The sequence below is a fragment of the Alnus glutinosa genome, chromosome 13, assembly GCF_958979055.1.
Source record: "Alnus glutinosa chromosome 13, dhAlnGlut1.1, whole genome shotgun sequence".
Lineage (NCBI taxonomy): Eukaryota > Viridiplantae > Streptophyta > Magnoliopsida > Fagales > Betulaceae > Alnus > Alnus glutinosa.
In genome coordinates this window covers 21,926,312-21,947,474 of record NC_084898.1, presented here as the reverse complement: position 1 = coordinate 21,947,474, position 21,163 = coordinate 21,926,312, and the positions used below count along the sequence as shown (strand labels likewise).

Below are 21,163 nucleotides of genomic sequence, written 5' to 3'. Positions count from 1 at the left end.
CCAATTCCATGACATTAAAATGGGTATGAATATTTTAATGGAGACACAGAGTAGAGAAAAATAAATAAAGAATAAGATGGAGAGTGATTTCCAAAAGTGATTTTTTAAAATAGAAAAAGTGAAGATTTTCTTTAAAATTTTCTTCAAATTTTAAAGAATCGAATGTGAATGCTCTAACTATCTGTTCTTAAATCCAGCAATTCCTTTGGAACCATGACCCTATAAACTCAATCATTTAGCATGACCCTGTAAACTCGATCATTTCAAGAAACTGTCGCAACAATTGGACTTCATTTTTTGGTAGATTTTATTACAAATATGAAATTAACTAAAAAAAAATAACGCATTATGGCCGTTAAAATACAAGCGGGAAAAGTATACTAGGTAGTGATCGATGAGAAATGCTATATGGAAAACTAAAGTCCTCCTCTTTGAGTCCTCCCAGAACTTATGTGGCTTTTAAAATCACCCTTAAGATATGTAATAGATCACCATTGAATTTTGATTCAATTGTGCTTTTAAGAGCTACATCAATTTTGGGAGAACTCTAGCCTTCCTTGTAGCATTACTCGTGATTGAGTCCCCAATTCTTGAAATTTGAGTCAGACTAAATGTCAAAGAGCAAGGGGTCTATGCCTGCATAAAGATCCTGCTCAGCATAAGCTCAAGCAATCATATGCACTTAGATGATGCAATTCAGACCACTTGGAAATTGGAATCAAACAGATTCTTTAATTAACTATTACATAACCAATCTGTTGTAAAATTGACAATATTGTTAACACCACTCAGCTTCTGCTCGATGTTGCTGGAGAAAGCCCTAGCTATGTCGTTTCTTTGCAATAGATTGCTCTGTAAGATACCTGTAACAATGCCAGTTTGATGCATTTGAAATAGTTGTAACAGAACATAATGAATTGACATATTCAGTTCATGAGGACTGCTTAAAAACATTATTAATATCAGAACCATTTAGAGAAGAAGCAGGAGTACAGGTTTCCATGATTAAAAGGAGTTGAAAGATCAAGAGTCACAAATGGCCCGCATAGGTCGGTCAATGACGTCACTCTAATCAACATATAAAAACATGTGCTCATGCCAAACTGGATTTAATTGGAACATATCATGGCATCAAAGTCATATACTATAAATATATTAGGGTTTAAGAGTCAATTATGACTCCTTTACAAAACCCTAAGAGGTACATGAAGGGTAAGGTGAAGAACTAATTAGGCCAGGTGAGATAATAGTCAGCATTGCTATCAATTATCCATAAGAAGAGGTAAATGAAAGAAGAAGTGCAGCACAAACCCGAACATGAAGTAATCACATCAAAGAAAACAATAAATTTGAGTTTCATCGTTCTAAAGAAGGGGAACTTGATAAGTGCTTACTTGCCAGTGTAGAAGCCTGCAGAATACCAAGCGTTTAAAACAACAGTAAGATCCGTTTCGGAGCCGGTACTCTGGGCTGTTTCCCCTTCAGCTTTCTCTTTCTCTGTATTCCATGAAAAATGCGAAAAATATGATAAGCCCAATACATCAGCGTCCTATTTATGGTCAAATCGCAAGAGATACCTAAACCATTAAAACAAGTTGGTGCAAGCATTGCATATGGAAGGACAATGGAGTCAAGGATTCACTTCTTATCATGGAACAAAAAGTGCAAGAGGTAAACAATAACACAAAATAATGAGATGTTGGGAACATCCAGACAATATGCTATATTATCAAAAGTAAACTCATGCCAAGTCAATCAAACTAAACTACTCATTTTGAGTCCAGTCAGTCTCGACAGTGACGAAGGGAGGGAGGGGGCAGTAGGGGCCATGGCCCCCCCTCAACTCTTAAGAAGAAAAAAAATTAAGGTAAAAAAAAAGAAGGTTTTTTTGCCTATTGCCCCTAGCAAGAATTTTTTTTTGACCCCTTCCCTATTATCATCTCTTCAACTGGCTTTATCTTATTTGGAACGATAGCTTCATTGTCAAAACTTTTTCTTTTAATATTTCACGGGAAGCAACGGACATGTCTGAGAAGGGTAACAATGGAATGAGCTTTACAAAGTTGCATATGTTTTGTTCAAAGTAAATGAAAGGGTTTAGCAAAGTAGTGCATTAGAAGAAGACAGGTGTGGACTCGAAGAGTCACACATTCGGCAAAACTCGATTTCCTAAGGATATGTGACAAAGATAACGTAAAATGGGGATTCATTTCAATATAGCTAGATGGCATTAGAAAAGTATAGACGATATGCGTTTCATTTGTTTTGTGTTGCGTTTAGCAGACTGTGTTTTGTGTAGAATATAGTTTGTTTTGTATAATAGTTAGTGGGCTACTATATTAGTTAGAGTTGGATGTTCTAACAAAAGGAACAAGAGAATGTTAGCTCTTAACATTTAAGAGCCATGTCATTCAGGTAAAGCCTTACGAGAACGCCGAGAAGCACACGATTCATCCAACTAAAATTACTCAATTTTAGTACAGAAACTGAGACATTTTTTTTTTTCTTTTTTTGAATCTTTGGACAGCGGTTTTCTTTCTTCTTTTTTTTTTTTTTAATTATTTTTCAAAAAATTTCTTGTCAATTTTGCTTATTGATTTTTAATTTGAAGGGAAGAATAAAAATATAAAAATTGGGTTATGTTTAATTTACTTAAAATTTGGCCTTATATATATATATATATACTTAAACCCTTACTTGAAAAAAAAAAATAATAAAATAAATTATTTGGCCCCCTCCCATTAAAATGTATGGCTTTTATCCCTGAGTGTCGATCTGTTTTAAGCAAAGGATAACAACAGAAAAGCAATAATATGTCAAGAACTTTTCAATTGCACAGATGAACAAATAGAAGAAACAAAGCGAAGTAAATTTGGGTTCAACAATTGATACAAGCAGTATTAAGCAAATCAACCAAAAAGACATTAGATAAAAAGAAAAGGCAATCACGTTATCACAAATAAACAAGAAATAGAAACTAAATACCCAAATATATCCCGAGTTAAAATTAGCTGCAGGGGTCATCTAACGCATCAATGAGAAAAAGAGGTCATCTCAAAAGGTCAAATTTGGCAGGCAAAAGAAACTAGTAGTTGCAGTTCCAAATAGGAGTTTTTAACCCTGCATTCTGGCTCTTTTCATAGGAGCACCATTGATAACCCATTTTTTATTAACTAACAGCAACTAAGATTTTCATGCAAATCATTTCCTCTAGAAAAAACCAAGCATACCTTCAATTATATTAGGATCACTAGACATTTTTGTCATCATGGAAGATATTGCCTTTTCTGCAGCTCCCATCGCTGTTTTGACAATGTTACCATCTTCAAGAGGGCAAGACTTTCCAGGAATCATTGCCACAGAATCATCAGTACAAGTCTTGCAAACAGATGTCCCACCCAAAGAACAGCCAGGACATGAAGTGCATGGAGCCACCAAACACTGACATCCACAACATGAAGAGACAACATTTGGATGAGAAACTTGGCTAGCAGGAATAGGGCGTTCTTGGTAAGTAGAATAGGTACCCCACTCTACACCAGAACCAGAACCTTCACCAGAATATTGGTAATTCCAACCACCAAATTGATGAAGCTGCTCCAAAATCTTTTGCCTCTTCTCCTCAAGCTCATAATATTGGTTCAGTAACTTGTTATAACCCTCTGCACCATGAGAATATGAATAGCCTTTACCAGCATCTTCCATATTTTGCTTGTGTAGATTATTTGATGAATCTATACAAGGCTCAGGTGCACATGAATTTACACAATGATTTTCTTTAACATGTGAAATATTACTAGTCTCTCCCAAGTCTATTGCAGTACTTGATGAAACATTGCTCTTCTCTTCAGCATCCCTAATTATTACAAAAGAAAAGAGATGGTAATATACTTACATTAGAAAAAGAAAAAGAAAAAATAATAAGCCATAGAAGAACAACTATTGTTAGCAATGCAGAACTAAAAGACTGTCATGTAAGGATCTGGTTTTGAGCTTCTGCATGCTCACATGACCCGTTAGCAACTATTGTTGGTTAATTTTGAGTCTTCAATGGGATTTTTTTTTTTATTAGTACTTCAATCTTATTAGAAGGTGCGCAAAGAGGCACAATTCAAGTACATAGTGACAAGAAGTATACAAAAGGGACACCCAATTAGGGAGAAGTGGAAGAACACAAATCTAGAAATTTGTGAAAATTAGAAAACGAGAGCTGTTGAGAGAAACCATCCACCCATTAAGTTTTTAAACACAAAAGCTTTTAGCTCCATAATAGTTCTCTCACAATCTTCAAAATTCTTAGTATTGCGTTCTTTCCAAATGTACCACATCAAAGTAAGAGGAACCCTCTTCTAGACATCAATACAATGGTGGCAACCAAATTGGCCTCTCCAACTAACCAACAACTCCACCACACTTGAGGCATGACCCACTCTATTCCAAAAAGATTGAAAACTGAATTCCCTGGTCTTCTTGCACATGCAACACATCTATCACTATGACATGCCCCATCCTAAGGTAAACCAAAGTCAAAATCTTACATAACGCTACTATCCAAACAAAGAAAGCCACTCTCAGAGGGGCCTCATTTCTCCAAATGCTCTTCAACGTGAAAGAAAATCTCACGAGGGGCTAAGCGCATGATAAAAAGATCTAATCACGAACTTCCACCTTTTGGAAGGGGTCCAACAAATCCTATCCTCACCATCTCCACCTCCCTACCATGCACTGGTTTAATGAAGATGACATTCCATTGGATGGTGTCATTAGAAAACAACATGTGGTCTGCCACCAAGACCCCCTAAAAGTGAGCTATATTGAGCAACACCGGGATATGTCTTCAAGGTCTAATCATCACACCGTATATCTTGCCAAAACCTGATCTTAGACCCATCTCACACTTCAAATCTCACAAATCTAGAGAAAACCCCCCACCCCCTCCTAATGTTTTTCCATACTCCAACCTTATAGGAACTAGAAACCTCATTGGAATACCACCCTCCCCACATGCTGCTATGTTTAACTTCAATCGTGACTTCACCCTCTATCACCGCATTAGTAAAATAAAATAGGTTATTATGCATAATATCTATACAAAAGCATAGAGACAAAGTACTGTGGTGTACATTCTCCTTTCAAAAAGATGATAATCTCTATGTTGAACTTGTTAAGTTGCTTTATATGCTTTGTATACATTATTCCTATTACTAAGAATTTTCAAATGAAAAGGAAAAGATTCATAAGCATCTTGCAAACACACAATATTTAAATGAGTAATGCTAGAAGTCACTTTTGTATCCCTCCGATAATGATGTGGCTTTTCAAATCACTATTGAATTTTGATCAAATAGTGATTTTAAAAACTACCTTGTTTTTTTAGGGAAGCAAGACTTCAAGAAATACTCTATTTAAATGCATAATTCTTGAGCCATAAAGCATGGTCATATATCAACTATTATACAAATCATACACTCAACATATTTATTTCACTTCTCTTTCAAATGGCACCACATCTATAAATTAAATCATGGAGTTGTAGATAAAAATATAAGTAAATTACATATAACTGCCTCAAACTTTCACCTGTTATGTAATGTTCCCACAAAATTTTAATTTTGCCAATTGGCCCTCTAATTTGGAAGGCTTGTTGCAATGTAACCTCGAATGACAAAAATGACCAAACCCCAATAAAAGTATTGACATGACAGTTTTTTTGCTGATATATAATTGAAATCCACATGGCATACGCCAAACCAGGTAAAAAAATCTCAGTGGACTGGTCCAAGTTGGCGAGCCAGAGATTGGCAAGCTTAATGCAATGCTGCAAAGCATTATTGTGCAATAAGCACGAACCGACCGTGCGCAATATCAACATGCTGCCTAGCATCAAAACAGAATTGAAGTTCCTCTCACCAAGCAGATCGATGGCATCATCAGTGACATAATCGTAGGTCAAACAAGCCCTCGCTTTTGTGTCCTTGTCAGCATTGTCGTTGGGGGGGGGGGGGGGGTGTCGACAGGGCCTTGGTGGAAAGGGTCTGCGAGTTTTTGTTGTAGCCATGGATGCCGTCAATGTTTTCAAGATTTTCAGCCGGCAGTGATAATTTTATTATTTTTCATTCTAAATATAAACATTTCCAAAACTTCAATAGAAAAATAAATAAATAAATAAAAAGAAAAAAAAAATAGATCATATAGTAGATGAGAAATTGGATCTGTGCCATTACTTATCAAAAAAAAAAAGAAATTGGATCTGGCACATTTATATACTAACCTTCTAGCCTCATGACTTTCATTAACATTAGCAGAGGCATTTTCCACAGTGCCACCAACAGCTTTTCCTCCCTCAACCGAAGTATTGCAACTTTTTTTGCCGTGCATTATCTGGAAAAGGAGGTGATTGGAAATATTATAATGTTATACAATCAATTTTGAGAAGTACAAGAATTTTTTAGAATTTGTTTTATAAATAATTGGCCCCAAGGGAAGGGAGAAGTATGTGTATGATCAAATATCAAATATCAGTTACCATTTGACATTAAAAAAAAAAAAAAAAAAAAAAAGCCAAGAAAAGAGTAAGTTCTCCAATAAAAAATCTATTTACACACTTCTTTGTTCTGAATATTTTTCAATGTCATCAATGAGTATCTTCTTTTTTTTTTTGGTTTTGAGTTTGATCAATCATTCTTTTTCCTCCATTAGAGTCACAGGGTGTGTGTGCGTGCACGCTTGCTAAGTAACCTTCAGTGTGTTACGTTCTCTGAAACACAAGAAAGATGGTAACCAATTAGAACTAAATGTAATTTGCTCTGTCCGAAATTCACAAGAATATTTTCTGCATCATTGTTATCGTTTTGACACCCATAAGTCCAAAGAAACCTCATGCACACCACCGAACTAACAAGTTACAAAATTAGTTCTTCATCCACTTATCCTTAATTTTATGCTTCCTTAAAGGAACTGCTTTTCTCCCCCTCGCACAAGTAGGACACAGGATGACAACATATCATCAATGTATCAAATTTTGCAGTAAATTCTTCAATCATTTCCATCTTCGCTACACCATGTGGCAACCAATTGCAGGCTTTGCAGCCTGCCATTTCAAGCTATCTAATTCGCATTGGCGTCTAACACAGACCGACCCATCATCGTACCTAAATACATAAATCTTTCTAAGCAATTTTTTTTGCCAATACATGATACTTATGAATCTTCACTAGTCACTAAAACACTTAAAATTCTTTAATTTTTTTTTTCCTTTTTTGTTTTGGGGAAGCCAATCTTGGCTTAATTATCTTATAACTGAAACAAGCACCCATTTTGGAACAACCCAGATACAATACTGGCAAAATTCTAATCTTGAGCAACCAATTTCGCCATGGATTACGCAAAGGCTAATATGCTTGAGCTGTTTAACAAAAAAAAAAAAAAATACGAATATATATATATATGTGTGTGTGTGTGTGTGTGTGTGTGTGTGAGAGAGAGAGAGAGAGAGAGAGAGAGAGAGAGAGAGAGATGGGACCTTGTACTTGGATATGGCGTCGTCGAAGGCGTTGATGAGAGCGGAATCGTCCCACAAGTCGCCTTCCTTTCCCATTTCTCTTCTTCACAGAGAAGTAGAGAACTTCTTCAAAGTGCGTCTCTGTGTTAATTGCAAAACCCTTCCCTCTTCTTTTTCTCGACCGGACTAAAACACCGACAAACTTTTTTCTTTTTCTTTTTTAATTACATGCGTTTAAATGAAACAAAACAGACTTAGATGATGCTCTCATTTTTATTTTTATTTTTTATAAAAAAAATAAAATAAAATAAAATTGTAATTTAAAGGTAATTTTGTAATTTTATAAAACTTGTAGGGGTAGAAGGGCATTTTACTCTTTGACCGTCTAATTTAATCCCATGTCCTAACGAGGGATGAGATTGCAAAAAAAAATTAAAAGTTTGATACAAAAAATTGAGAATTTTTGAACTTTAAGAAATATTACAAAAATGATGAAAATTCATAAAAATTAAGTAAAATTTTTCCAAATAAAAATCAGGAGTTACACATTGATCGATCATCAACCCTAGTAACATGAACAAGAAGAATCTATCATGAGTGACAAAATTTATAAATATATTGTTTGCACAACTCTTACATAATAATTACACAACAATTTTTTTTTTTTTTTGGACATGTCCACACAAGAGGGGGAGGGAGATTAAAACTACTGACATCCGCTTCATGAGGCGTGGTCTCCAACCGATTGAACTATCTCTTGAGGACTAATTACACAACAATATTAAATATTGGACATATCAACATTGTTGTGCAGATGAGAATTCATGCAATTAATTAAACTCATTTTCCACGAAATAGAGTCAATTAAACAGGTAACCCAGTTTGGTAAGTTAAAAAGAAAGAAAGAGTGAAAACCAAGTTGGTTTCTATTGCGGCTGTTTACAAAGGCGCTTTTCAAAGTTGAGGCTGATATCTCCACTCTTTGTTCCAGTAGTCCCCACCCCATCATCATGCTCAGGACTCAGGAGATCGACTTGGACCGGCTGGTATCGGGTATTTCATTCCAAGAAGCTCTTCTCCTCTGCCGGAATATCTTCCCAACCTCTTTCTCGAACCATTCTTTCGTCTCCCTTTCCTTTGTTCCTTCATTGAGGAGCTAGCTCATCAGTTTTTCTCCCCTGCGGCCTTTCATAAGTTGACGATCAACCGACTAAAATAATGTTGTTGCCGGGCACAATAATAATAAATAATATAGAATCGAAAAAATAGAACTAAAAAAAATTAGGGGTAATTACCTTTTCCCCCATGAATTACCAAAAAATGCGCGATGCCCCATGAACTACCAACTCGACCAAAATAGAGCATTCAACTACCAAAGATAACCATTTTCCCCCCTTCCGTCAGTCACACGCCGTTTTACCCTCATTTTCTTCCTCTTTTCCCCCTATGAACTACCACCATCTTCCTCTTTTTCCCCCATAAACTACCATCATCTTCCAACATGCCCCTATATAAAACGGCACATGACCCGTTGACCGTTTATTTTAACCCCTTTGACTGACGGAAGGGAGAAAAATGGTTGTCTTTGGTAGTTGAATGCTCTATTTCGGTCGAGTTGGTAGTTCATAGAGTCATTGCGCATTTTTTGGTAATTCATGGGGGAAAAAGGTAATTACCCCAAAAAATTAAGACACAGATTTATGTAGTTCGACAATATGTTTATGTCCACAAGAGTACGGCTATTTTTATATAATATATTTATAATAAAATTCTACTGTATAGATAAATATAAAAAACTCTAAAATATCTTGTACTGTTAATGTCAAGATAATATAATCAAGCCACTTGTTCCAACAAATATCATAGTCTAGCTTCTTGAGTGCCTTTTCTCTCTGTAGTCGGTGGTGCTTAGACAATGCAATATTTGGGTCTCTCAGTCGTCTTCTCTCTCGCCAACCTTTCTTTCTTGCATTCCATCAAATTGTTTTTCTTTGATTTTTCTTGATCGTACTTATTGACTTGAACTTGTGGAACTTCTACCAGAACATCGTGAGAAGGCCTGCAAGTCCGGTCAACATTCAGATCCTCGGCCTTGTTTTCTTCGTTTACAACTTTGGCCGCAGTCGAGGAAAAGTGACCCATGAGACGGTGACGCTGAGAGACAGTGGTTTGGGTTTCTTCTGTTAGAAATTGGTAATGGTGAAATTTTGGGTTAATATATATATATAGACGGTAAATATTGTATAATAAATCTCTAAATCAACGCGTGATTTGAAATCAATCTCTCACTTTTAAAAAATTAATTTTTACTCCTTCACTTTGTCAAGAATTTGAAATCAGTCATTCCGTAAGTTAATTTTCTGTACATTTTTCCAACTTTCATTTATGCCGCATCAACATTTTGGTTACATCACTTTAAAATATTATATTTTTAATAATTTTATTTAAAAATATATATATTTTTTAAAAAAAAAAAAAAAAAAAAAAAACTTATAACAAGAAAAGGGGAGGGTTTGGCAGCCACCCCCTTGGGGCGGGGATGGCTCGCCGCACCCCCCATGGGCCGAGGGTGGGCACTGAGATCGGAGAGAGGGATGCCGAGGGAGAGGGCCTGCTTGTGGGTCTTCTTGGAGGTTGGTATGCCGACAATGTTGTGGAGCTTGCCCCGGCGCAAAAGCTCGCTGATGCGGTCATGGCGTGCTTGGCTGTGGAACTGGTTCTGAGGCCGAGCACCATGCCTGACTCAACGTACTCAACGGCTTTGTAGGCGATGATCTTCTTGAGCCCGTCCTGGGTCAGATTGACCGAAGACAGAGAGGCAGGAGATGACGAGGAAGGCACTAGAAGATGCGCACGACCATCTTGTTGATTTATGATCGTCGATGCTTCTATGATCATTGGTGCTTCTACGATCGATCGAGAGTTGCCAGACAATGTGGTTCTCAGCGATGGAAGGGTTTTTGGCGGCGTGTCTATGTACTCAGGTGACCCTCTTGTTGATTTCAAGCTTCCGTTGGTCTATGCCACTGATTGTGGAAATATGTATTGCTATATGGGTAGTCTAAAACCTTCGAAAGTCACCGGAAAATTGTCGTGTGTGATCGCGAAGGGAATGAGAGGGTTGAGAAAGGAAGCGCGATGAAGCTCGCTGGTGGTCTCGGATTGATTCTCGCTAATATCGTCGACAGCGAGGAAGAGCTCATATCTGATTCACACGCCACCAAGATGGGGTTAGGGGTGGTATGCGGCAACCCTCGGCCCACGAGGTAGCTCGCAGGCTACCCCCTCTCTAAAGGGGGTGGCGGCCGCCATTTTCTGTTTTTAATTTTTTTTTTAATTTTAAATAAAATTATTAAAAATATAATATTCTAAGGTGATGTCGCATTAATGGAAGTTGGAAAAATTGACGAAAAACTCACTGAAAATGTGGCTAGTTGATTTGCCGGTCAGAAAATCAAAGCCTAACAAGTATACAACTCAAAAACTCAAAGTCTCCTTACTTTCTACCTTCTACCCTTTCCCTCTCTCTCTCTCTCTCACTCTCCCTTTCTTCCTCTTCTCCTCATCTTTCCCTCTCTTTCTCTTTCTCTTTCCTTTTCTTTCTCTTTCTTCTGCGTCTCTTCTCCTCTGTGTTTGTTCTTTTTCCTATGCTGGAGGGGAAAACAAATGAAGGCGTGGGTACCGTGGGGGGGATGACTCATCCCCAACACCCACGCATCAATTTTTAATCATTATTAATGGATCACTCCTTATTATTTTAAAAAGCCCAAAATTATTTACAATAAGAACAAAAAAAAAAAAAAAAAAAAAAAAAAAAGGTTAAGGAAGGCCCAAAAGCCTAAATAACAAAAGGGTTTATCAAGTGTCGGTTATGGATTTTAATAATCGATAATCGTCGATTATAAAATAGAGAAATGATATTTACACAACTTTTATATAATATACTTACATAAGGTAGGACCCACATGAGTCACACCCCTTAGAAAAATATTAGATTTACAACACTAATACAACAACTGCACAACAACCCTTCACATGAGGATGGGCTCTATACACTGAGGTCCACCCTCATGTGAGGGGTTGTTGTGCAGTTGTTGTAATGGTGTAGTACAAGAATCAAATCTCCACACCTTATATGAGTGTGTTGTGTAAATTTTGTTGTGTAAGAATTACAACTTATAAAATAATCGTTGTTAGTTATTAAAATTTAATAATTATCTTAGGATCTTGCAGTTAATGGTTAAAGTCAATACCGTAACCAATTATACAGGCCTACTAGAAACTTTGATTTGTAATGATTAGGTGTAAACTGTAAGCTTTAGTGTTACCAATAACAAATTTTAATTTATGTTTAAGCAATTTCATTTTTCTTTCGGTCACAACTCACATGACCACACCAATTTTTTATTTTTTATTTTAAATTAGTTAAGTAATAATTCCAAAATTTGATACAATTAAGTCAATCCTCATGGGATCCATCTCGTAATACACACTGTCTATACACAATTCTAGAATCTAATGTAATTAAGGAGCAGTGATGCTGTTTTCGATGCCATTCTTAAAATTGAAGGACTAGTTTGTATTAGAGACAACTTATTGTGGCCTTTAAAACAAAAATCTGTGATAACAGGAATATTGTCGACACATAGTTTGTACCACCAATGAAACTGTCTTCGGGTCTTTGAATTATTCTAATACTTTTTTACGTGGCAATTAAAATCATTTTTTATATTTTGAATTAATCATTATTAAATTTTGAATCCAATAATAATTTTTACTATCACATCAAAAGTATAGGTAACATTTCTTTCATTAAAATCCTTTCAAATATGTTGGGGAAATAATCAGCCCCAAAGACACGTAGGCTTAAAGTAGTATCGAGGGCTGAGCCCATCAGGTCGGTCTGTCCAAATCAAACTTAAGTGCAAGACCCGTCGTTACCTCCAAAAAGACTCTTATCCCGAGTATATCGAGATATGCTCATATCCCATCAAATATGAGATAAGGTATCTACTAGTATGACATCAGATGAAGAGGCAGTGTCCTATTCAGTTTGGACTCTACTACCCAATTTAAATTCTATGATAATAAGGCTTATGAAGATAAGACAAAAGACTCTTAATCAGATTATGCTCCAAGCACTCCAGTAGTTCTACAACTGTGGACTGTGAGCCTATAAGTAAGACTACTACGTCAAGTATTTAGACAGATAAATATTCTCTAAGCTCTGAGATTTTAAGTACTCCTTGAAAGTCATAAAGTTTGTACTGACTAAGTCATCGGAGTGGGCGTGGTCAGTGCCCCCGACGAGGAGAGCGAATATCAAGGAAGATGATGAATCACAATGCAACATGTCACCGTACCGGAAACTGTACCAACAAAATACAATCGACTTTTTCTTTGAGTGTCTTCTACTGAAAAAAATAAATAAATAAAAAAATACTATTCTCGAATAAACCTTACTCTCAATAATATTTATTTAGAGAAAATCTACCTGCGTAAGCACTACACCATTTTAGCATGAATAATTCTATATACTAGACAAGTATCTACCTTTCAAATATGTTGGGGAAATAATCAGCCCCAAAGACACGTAGGCTTAAAGTAGTATCGAGGGCTGAGCCCATCAGGTCGGTCTGTCCAAATCAGACTTAAGTGCAAGACCCGTCGTTACCTCCAAAAAGACTCTTATCCCGAGTATATCGAGATATGCTCATATCCCATCAAATATGAGATAAGGTATCTACTAGTATGACATCAGATGAAGAGGCAGTGTCCTATTCAGTTTGGACTCTACTACCCAATTTAAATTCTATGATAATAAGGCTTATGAAGATAAGACAAAAGACTCTTAATCAGATTATGCTCCAAGCACTCCAGTAGTTCTACAACTGTGGACTGTGAGCCTATAAGTAAGACTACTATTTAGACAGATAGATATTCTCTAAGCTCTGAGATTTTAAGTACTCCTTGAAAGTCATAAAGTTTGTACTGACTAAGTCATTGGAGTGAGCATAGTCGGTTACGAGGAGAGCGAATATCAAGGAAGATGACGAATCACAAGGCAACATGTCACCGTACCGGAAACTGTATCAACAAAATACAATCGACTTTTTCTTTGAGTGTCTTCTACTAAAAAAAAAAAGAAAGAACTATTCTTGAATAAACCTTACTCTCAATAATATTTATTTAGAGAAAATCTACCTGCGTAAGCACTAAACCATTTTAGCACGAATAATTCTATATACTAGACAAGTATCTACCTTCCATCCACTAAAGCTAATGTAGTGTAGTCCCCCATAGCATTTGGTGGATGCAAAAAAGTTATTTAATTGAGAGACCATGTCACATAAGCTTTTGGCATATACTTGTCAAATATATAAGATTACTCTTTTGTCCCACATGATCTACCCATTCACATATCCCAAATAAATGAAAAATTAACATATCTTATATGTTAATTTGGAGTAAGTTGATGATGGAAGCAAACATTGTATTGTTAATCTTTTCATTGATAATCTTTATTTTTAAAAAAAAAAAAAAATTGCGAAGCGACCGTTAGCATATGCAAAGGACTAAATGATAAACAATTGAAAAAAAAAAAATTGTTGCCATGATGTTTGATCATTGAGAATTTAAATGAATAGGGGCAATTAAGGTATTTTGAAAATTAATGTAGAAATGATCAATTTTATTCTGTATAACTAACTTTTTTATTACTACTAAATTTTGTCTTTACTTATCTTCTAGTGTCACATATATATGGATTCTTTTTTTCCAAATGTCTCTTCGTAAGTGTAATGATTCATTTGTTTGTTTTTTTTATTAGTTATATTTTAGGGTTAAATATGTTCCACACATGTGGTTTAACTTCTTTATTTTTTGTCCTCTATGATTCATTTCGTATCGCAGATGGTATCTTGATTTTAATAAAAGACGGAAATGATACCTCCATAAAAAAACTAACGTTAGTCTACGTCAGTGCCACTAAACATAATTTAAAAGTTGACATCTGTCTTGGATGCCATATAAGTTTGCCCTCTCAACTGTGGGTATGATGTGTACATGCCACACCAGTGCCATGTCACACACACACATATATATATATATAAAAATTTTTTTTAAAAGCTTTAAAAAATTAAAACAAAAAAAAAAAATTGAAAAGAAAAAACAAAAGGAGGGGTGGGCCCTTGGTCGGTCTAGGGGTGGCCGAACCACCCCTGTGGCCCATGGGAGTGGTTTGGCCACCCTCAAAGGCCAAAGAGCAAAAATAAGGGGGGTGGTTTAGCGGGGTTTGGCCCTTAGAGGGGGCCAAACCACCCCCATGGCCCATGAGAACCACCACCAAGGGCCAAAGAGCAAAAAGAAAAAGAAAAAGGGTGGCTTAGGGAGGTTTGGGCCACCCTTAAGGGCCATGGGGTGGTTCAGTCACTCCCAGACCGGCCAAAGGGGTGGCTCAATTACCCCTTCTTTTGTTTTTTGTTTTTTTTTTTTTTTTTTTTTTTTTTTTTTAAATAAAAAAATTAAAGCTTTTAATTTTTTTTTAAAAAAAATATGACATGGCACTAATGTGGCATGTACATGATACCAAAAGCTGAGAGGGCAAGATTATGTGGCATCTGTGACAGGTGTCGATTTTTAAAGGGTGTTTAGTAGCACTGATGTCGACTATCGTTAGTTTTTGGACATAAATTTGGACGGGGTACCAAACTTGTTTTTTTACCAAAACCAAGGTACTATCTGCAATAGGAAATGAACCATAGGGGGTAAAAATAAATGAGTTAAACCACATGGGTAAAAACGTATTTAACCCTACATTTTATTATAGATGCGACACTTTGACAAGTCACTTCAATTTTTAACATTCACCATTTATAATCCTTTTACATAAATGAATAGTATGATGATTCTATGCACTCCAATATTGCATACATATCACTTCTTTTAAACCAATAATTCATTTCCAAATACAATTAACGAGAGGCTTTCATCTAATATGTCGTGAATATTAGATAATAGCTCTTATGTTATTTTTTATTTACTTTGAACTTAGATGATGATACCTCTTCACATGTTATTTTATGTAAGTTTTTTTTTTTTTTTTTTTTTTTTTTTTTTTTTTTTAATATAGTTGACTTTTATCAAGAGTCGCATACTAATTATGTAAAAATTGTGTAAATTTTGTTGTGTAAGAATTACAACTTATAAAATAATCGTTGTCAGTTATTAAAATTTAATAATTATCTTAAGATCTTGCAGTTAATGGTTAGAGTCAATACCGTAACCACTTATAGGCCTACTAGAAACTTTGATTTGTAATGATTAGGTGTGAACTGTAAGCTTTAGTGTTACCAATAACAAATTTTAATTTATGTTTAAGCAATTTCATTTTTCTTTCAGTCACAACTCACATGACCACACCAATTTTTTATTTTTTATTTTTAAATTAGTTACGTAATAATTCCAGAATTTGATACAATTAAGTCAATCCTCATGGGATCCATCTCGTAATACACAATTCTAGAATCTGATGTAATTAAGGAGCAGTGATGCTGTTTTCGATGCCATTCTTAAAATTGAAGGACTAGTTTGTATTAAGAGACAACCTACTGTGGCCTTTAAAACAAAAATCTGTGATAACAGGAATATTGTCGACACATAGTTTGTACCAGCAATGAAACTGTCTTCGTGGTCTTTGAACTATACTAATACTTTTTTACGTGGCAATTAAAATCATTTTTTATATTTTAGATTAATCATTATTAAATTTTTAATTCAATAATAATTTTTACTATCACATTAAAAAGTATGGGTAACATTTCTTTCATTAAAATCCTTTCAAATATGTTGGAAAAATAATCAGCCCCAAAAACACGTAGGCTTAAAGTAGTATCGAGGGCTGAGCCCATCAGGTCGGTCGGTCCAGATCAGACTTAAGTGCAGGACCCGTCGTTACCTCCAAAAAGACTTTTATTCCGAGTATATCGAGATATGCTCATATCCTATCAAATATGAGATAAGGTATCTAATAGTATGACATCAGATGAAGAGGTAGTGTCCTATTCAGTTTGGACTCTACTACCCAATATAAATTCTATGAAGATAAGACAAAAGACTCTTAATCAGATTATGCTCCAAGCACTCCAGTACTTCTACAACTGTGGACTGTGAGCCTATAAGTAAGACTAGTACGTCAGGTATTTAGACAGATAGATATTCTCTAAGTTCTGAGATTTTAAGTACTCCTTGAAAGTCATAAAATTTGTACTGACTAAGTCATCAGAGCAGATTACGAGGAGAGCGAATATCAAGGAAGATGACGAATCACAATGCAACATGTCACCGTATCGAAAACTGTACCAACAAAATACAATCGACTTTTTCTTTGAGTGTCTTCTACTGAAAAAAAAAATAAAAAATAAAAAATACTATTCTTGAATAAACCTTACTCTCAATAATATTTATTTAGAGAAAATCTACCTGCGTAAGCACTACACCATTTTAGCACGAATAATTCTATATACTAGACAAGTATCTACCTTCCATCCACTAAAGCTAATGTAGTGTAGTCCCCCATAGCATTAGGTGGATGCAAAAAAGTTATTTAATTGAGAGACCATGTCACATTAGCTTTTGGCAGATACTTGTCCATTATATAAGATTACTCTTTTGTCCCACATGATCTACCCATTCACATATCCCAAATAAATGAAAAATTAACATATCTTATATGTTAATTTGGAGTAAGTTGATGATGGAAGCAAACATTGTATTGTTAATCTTTTCATTGACAATCTTCGTTTTTTTTAAAAAAAAAATTGCGAAGCGACTGTTAGCATATGCAAAGGACTAAATGATAAACAATTGAAAAAAAAAAAAATTGTTGCCACGATGTTTGATCATTGAGAATTTAAATGAATAGGGGCAATTAAGGTATTTTGAAAATTAATGTAGAAATGATCAATTTTATTCTGTATAACTACCTTTTTTATTACTACTAAATTTTGTCTTTACTTATCTTCTAGTGTCACATATATATAAATTCTTTTTTTCCAAATGTCTCTTCGTAAGTGTAATGATTCATTTGTTTGTTTTTTTATTAGTTATATTTTAGGGTTAAATATGTTCCACACATGTGGTTTAACTTCTTTATTTTTTGGCCTCTATGATTCATTTCGTATCCCAAATGGTATCTTGATTTTGATAAAAGACGAAAATGATACATCCGTCAAAAAATAACGATAGTCTACGTCAGTGCCACTAAACATAATTTAAAAGTTGACATCTGTTCTGGATGCCACATAAGTTTGCCCTCTCAACTATGGGTATGATGTGTACATGCCACACCAGTGCCATGTCATATATATATATATATATATATATATATATATATATATAATTTTTTTTTTAAAAGCTTTAAAAAATTAAAACAAAAAAAAAATTGAAAAAAAAACAAAAGGAGGGGTGGGCCCTTGGTCGGTCTAGGGGTGGCCGAACCACCCCTGTGGCCCATGGGGGTGGTTTGGCCACCCTCAAAGGCCAAAGAGCAAAAAAAAGGGGGGTGGTTTAGGGGGGTTTGGCCATTAGAGGTGGCCAAACCACCCCCATGGCCCATGAGAACCAACACCAAGGGCCAAAGAGCAAAAAGAAAAAGAAAAAGGGTGACTTAGGGGGGTTTGGGCCACCCCTAAGGGTCATGGGGTGGTTCAGTCACTCCCAGACCGGGCAAGGGAGTGGCTTAGTCACCCCTTTTTTTTAAAAAAATATGACATGACACTAATGTGGCATGTACATGATACCAACAGCTGAGAGGGCAAGCTTATGTGGCATCTGTGACAGGTGTTGACTTTTAAAGGATGTTTAGTAGCACTGATGTCGACTATCATTAGTTTTTGGACAAAAATTTGGACGGGGTACCAAACTTGTCTTTTACCAAAACCAAGATACTATCTGCAATAGGAAATGAACCATAGGGGGTAAAAATAAAGGATTTAAATCACAGGGGGTAAAAACGTATTTAACCCTACATTTTATTATAGATGCGACACTTTGACAAGTCACTTCAATTTTTAACATTCACCATTTATAATCCTTTTACATAAATGAATAGTATGATGATTCTATGCACTCCAATATTGCATACATATCACTTCTTTTAAACCAATAATTCATTTCCAAATACAATTAACGAGAGGCTTTGATCTAATATGTCATGAATATTAGATAATAGCTCTTATGTTATTTTTTATTTACTTTGAACTTAGATGATGATACCTCTTCACATGTTATTTTATGTAAAAAAAATTTTTTTAATATAGTTGACTTTTACCAAGAGTCACATACTAATTATGTAAAAATTGTGTAAATTTGGTTGCGTAAGAATTACAACTTATAAAATAATCGTTGTCAGTTATTAAAATCTAATAATTATCTTAGGATCTTGCAGTTAATGGTTAGAGTCAATACCGTAACCACTTATATAGGCTTACTAGAAACTTTGATTTGTAATGATTAGGTGTAAACTGTAAGCTTTAGTGTTACCAATAACAAATTTTAATTTATGTTTAAGCAATTTCATTTTTCTTTCAGTCACAACTCACATGACCACACCAAATTTTTATTTTTTATTTTTAAATTAGTTAAGTAATAATTCCAGAATTTGATACAATTAAGTCAATCCTCATGGGATCCATCTCGTAATACACAATTCTAGAATCTGATGTAATTAAGGAGCAGTGATGCTGTTTTCGATGCCATTCTTAAAATTGAAGGACTAGTTTGTATTAAGAGACAACCTACTGTGGCCTTTAAAACAAAAATCTGTGATAACAGGAATATTGTCGACACATAGTTTGCACCAGCAATGAAACTGTCTTCGGGTCTTTGAACTATACTAATACTTTTTTACGTGGCAATTAAAATCATTTTTTATATTTTGGATTAATCATTATTAAATTTTGAATCCAATAATAATTTTTACTATCACATCAAAAATATAGGTAACATTTTTTTTATTAAAATCCTTTCAAATATGTTGGGAAAATAATCAGCCCCAAAGACACGTAAACCTAAAGTAGTATCGAGGGCTGAGCCCATCAGGTCAGTCCGTCCAGATCAGACTTAAGTGCAGGACCCGTCGTTACCTCCAAAAAGACTCATATCCTGAGTATATCGAGATATGCTCATATCCCATCAAATATGAGATAAGGTATCTAATAGTATGGCATCAAATGAAGAGGTAGTGTCCTATTCAGTTTGGACTCTACTACCTAATTTAAATTCTATGAAGATAAGGCTTATGAAGATAAGACAAAAGACTCTTAATCAGATTATGCTCTAAGCACTCCAGTAGTTCTACAACTGTGGACTGTGAGCCTATAAGTAAGACTACTACGTCAGGTATTTAGACAGATAGATATTCTCTAAGCTCTGAGATTTTAAGTACTCCTTGAAAGTCATAAAGTTTGTACTGACTAAGTCATCGGAGTGGGAGTAGTCGGTGCCCCCGACTAGTTGTTTATTATTTTGCAGATTACGAGGAGAGCGAATATCAAGGAAGATGACGAATCACAATGCAACATGTTACCGTACCGAAAACTGTACCAACAAAATACAATCGACTTTTTCTTTGAGTGTCTTCTATTGAAAAAAAAAAAAAATACTATTCTTGAATAAACCTTACTCTCAATAATATTTATTTAGAGAAAATCTACCTGCGTAAGCACTACACCATTTTAGCACGAATAATTCTATATACTAGACAAGTATCTACCTTCCATCCACTAAAGCTAATGTAGCGTAGTCCCCCATAGCATTTGGTGGATGCAAAAAAGTTATTTAATTGAGAGACCATGTCACATTAGCTTTTGCCATATACTTGTCCAATATATAAGATTACTCTTTTATCCCACATGATCTACCCATTCACATATCCCAAATAAATGAAAAATTAACATATCTTATATGTTAATTTGGAGTAAGTTGATGATGGAAGCAAACATTGTATTGTTAATCTTTTCATTGACAATCTTTGTTTTTTTTTAAAAAAAAATTGCGAAGCGACCGTTAGCATATGCAAAGGACTAAATGATAAACAATTGAAAAAAAAAATTGTTGCCACGATGTTTGATCATTGAGAATTTAAATGAATAGGGGCAATTAAGGTATTTTGAAAATTAATGTAGAAATGATCAATTTTATTCTGTATAACTAACTTTTTTATTACTACTAAATTTTGTCTTTACTTATCTTCTAGTGTCACATATATATAGATTCTTTTTTTCCAAATGTCTCTTCGTAAGTGTAATGATTCATTTGTTTGTTTTTTTATTAGTTATATTTTAGGGTTAAATATGTTCCACACATGTGGTTTAACTTCTTTATTTTTTGCCCTCTATGATTCATTTCGTATCGCAGATAGTATCTTGATTTTAATAAAAGACGGAAATGATACCTCCGTAAAAAAACTAACGATAGTCTACGTCAGTGCCACTAAACATAATTTAAAAGTTGACATATGTCCTGGATGCCACATAAGTTTGCCCTCTCAACTGTGGATATGATGTGTACATGCCACACCAGTGCCATATATATATATATATTAATTTTTTTAAAAAAGCTTTAAAAAATTAAAACAAAAAAAATTGAAAAAAAAAACAAAAG

The 21,163-nt window shown here is 34.8% G+C and overlaps 1 protein-coding gene across 1 annotated transcript; it reads right to left on the bottom strand.

The window, feature by feature from the left end:
* Positions 1–587: 587 nt before the first annotated feature.
* Positions 588–7,730, bottom strand: LOC133853666 (uncharacterized). Its single transcript, XM_062289666.1, has 5 exons — positions 7,523–7,730; positions 6,272–6,381; positions 3,231–3,856; positions 1,395–1,497; positions 588–863 (listed from the first exon to the last, which is right to left on the bottom strand). Exons 1-5 carry the CDS (start codon positions 7,595–7,597, stop codon positions 821–823), a joined length of 957 nt encoding a protein of 318 aa, XP_062145650.1. The 5' UTR covers positions 7,598–7,730; the 3' UTR covers positions 588–820.
* Between the last annotated feature and the right edge of the window lie 13,433 nt (positions 7,731–21,163).